The sequence below is a fragment of the Pygoscelis adeliae genome, unplaced genomic scaffold (genome assembly GCF_000699105.1).
Source record: "Pygoscelis adeliae isolate BGI_AS28 unplaced genomic scaffold, ASM69910v1 Scaffold436, whole genome shotgun sequence".
NCBI classification, from domain to species: domain Eukaryota; kingdom Metazoa; phylum Chordata; class Aves; order Sphenisciformes; family Spheniscidae; genus Pygoscelis; species Pygoscelis adeliae.
Window position 1 is genome coordinate 67846 of NW_008825051.1, and position 599 is coordinate 68444.

General features: G+C 68.4%; 1 protein-coding gene across 1 annotated transcript in view; it reads left to right on the forward strand.

Moving 5' to 3' along the window:
* The window catches only part of FAM129B (family with sequence similarity 129, member B), a 45993-nt gene extending 45421 nt beyond the window's left edge, over nt 1-572 (forward strand). The window contains exon 17 of the mRNA XM_009326376.1: nt 403-572. Within this exon, the coding sequence (XP_009324651.1) occupies nt 403-572 (170 nt within the window). The remainder of the gene's footprint in view (nt 1-402) is intronic.
* The last annotated feature ends 27 nt before the right edge of the window (nt 573-599 follow it).

Sequence of the window (599 nt, forward strand, 5' to 3'; positions counted from 1 at the left end):
GTGCCGCGGAGGAGGTGGCGGCAGCGGCTGGGTCTGTCCCAAGTGATGTATCCCCCCGGGGTCCGGCCAGCGAGGGGGACGGGATGCACTGCGCTGCACCGGCATCACCTGCACCCGGAGCTGAGGTACCATCAAAGGCTGGCGTGCACCATGCCACGCCGGCATCACCCATGCCCGGAGCTGATGTCCCCTCAGGGACCGGGGTGCCCCACACCGCACCGGCATCGCCCATGCCTGGAGCCGATGTCCCATCAGGGACCAGCGTGCAACATGCTGCACCGGCATCACCCAAACCCAGAGCTGATGACCCATCAGGGGCTAGGATGCCTCAAGCTGTGCCGGCATCACCCGTGCCCAGAGCTGATGTCCCATCAGAGGCCAGGGTGCTCCATGCCGCACCAGCATCACCCGCTCCCGGAGCCGAGACCCCATCACCGTCTGCCGGGATGGCTTGCCACCAGTCCAGTGACAAGGAGACAGGTGAGGAGGTGGCCCCTCCAGGCGGCGAGTGCAGCCCCCCGCAGCCTGCGGACACGACGGAGAGCGGCGAGGGGGGGCAGACTGAGTTCTAGGCCTGGGCCCCACCCGCCATGGACTGG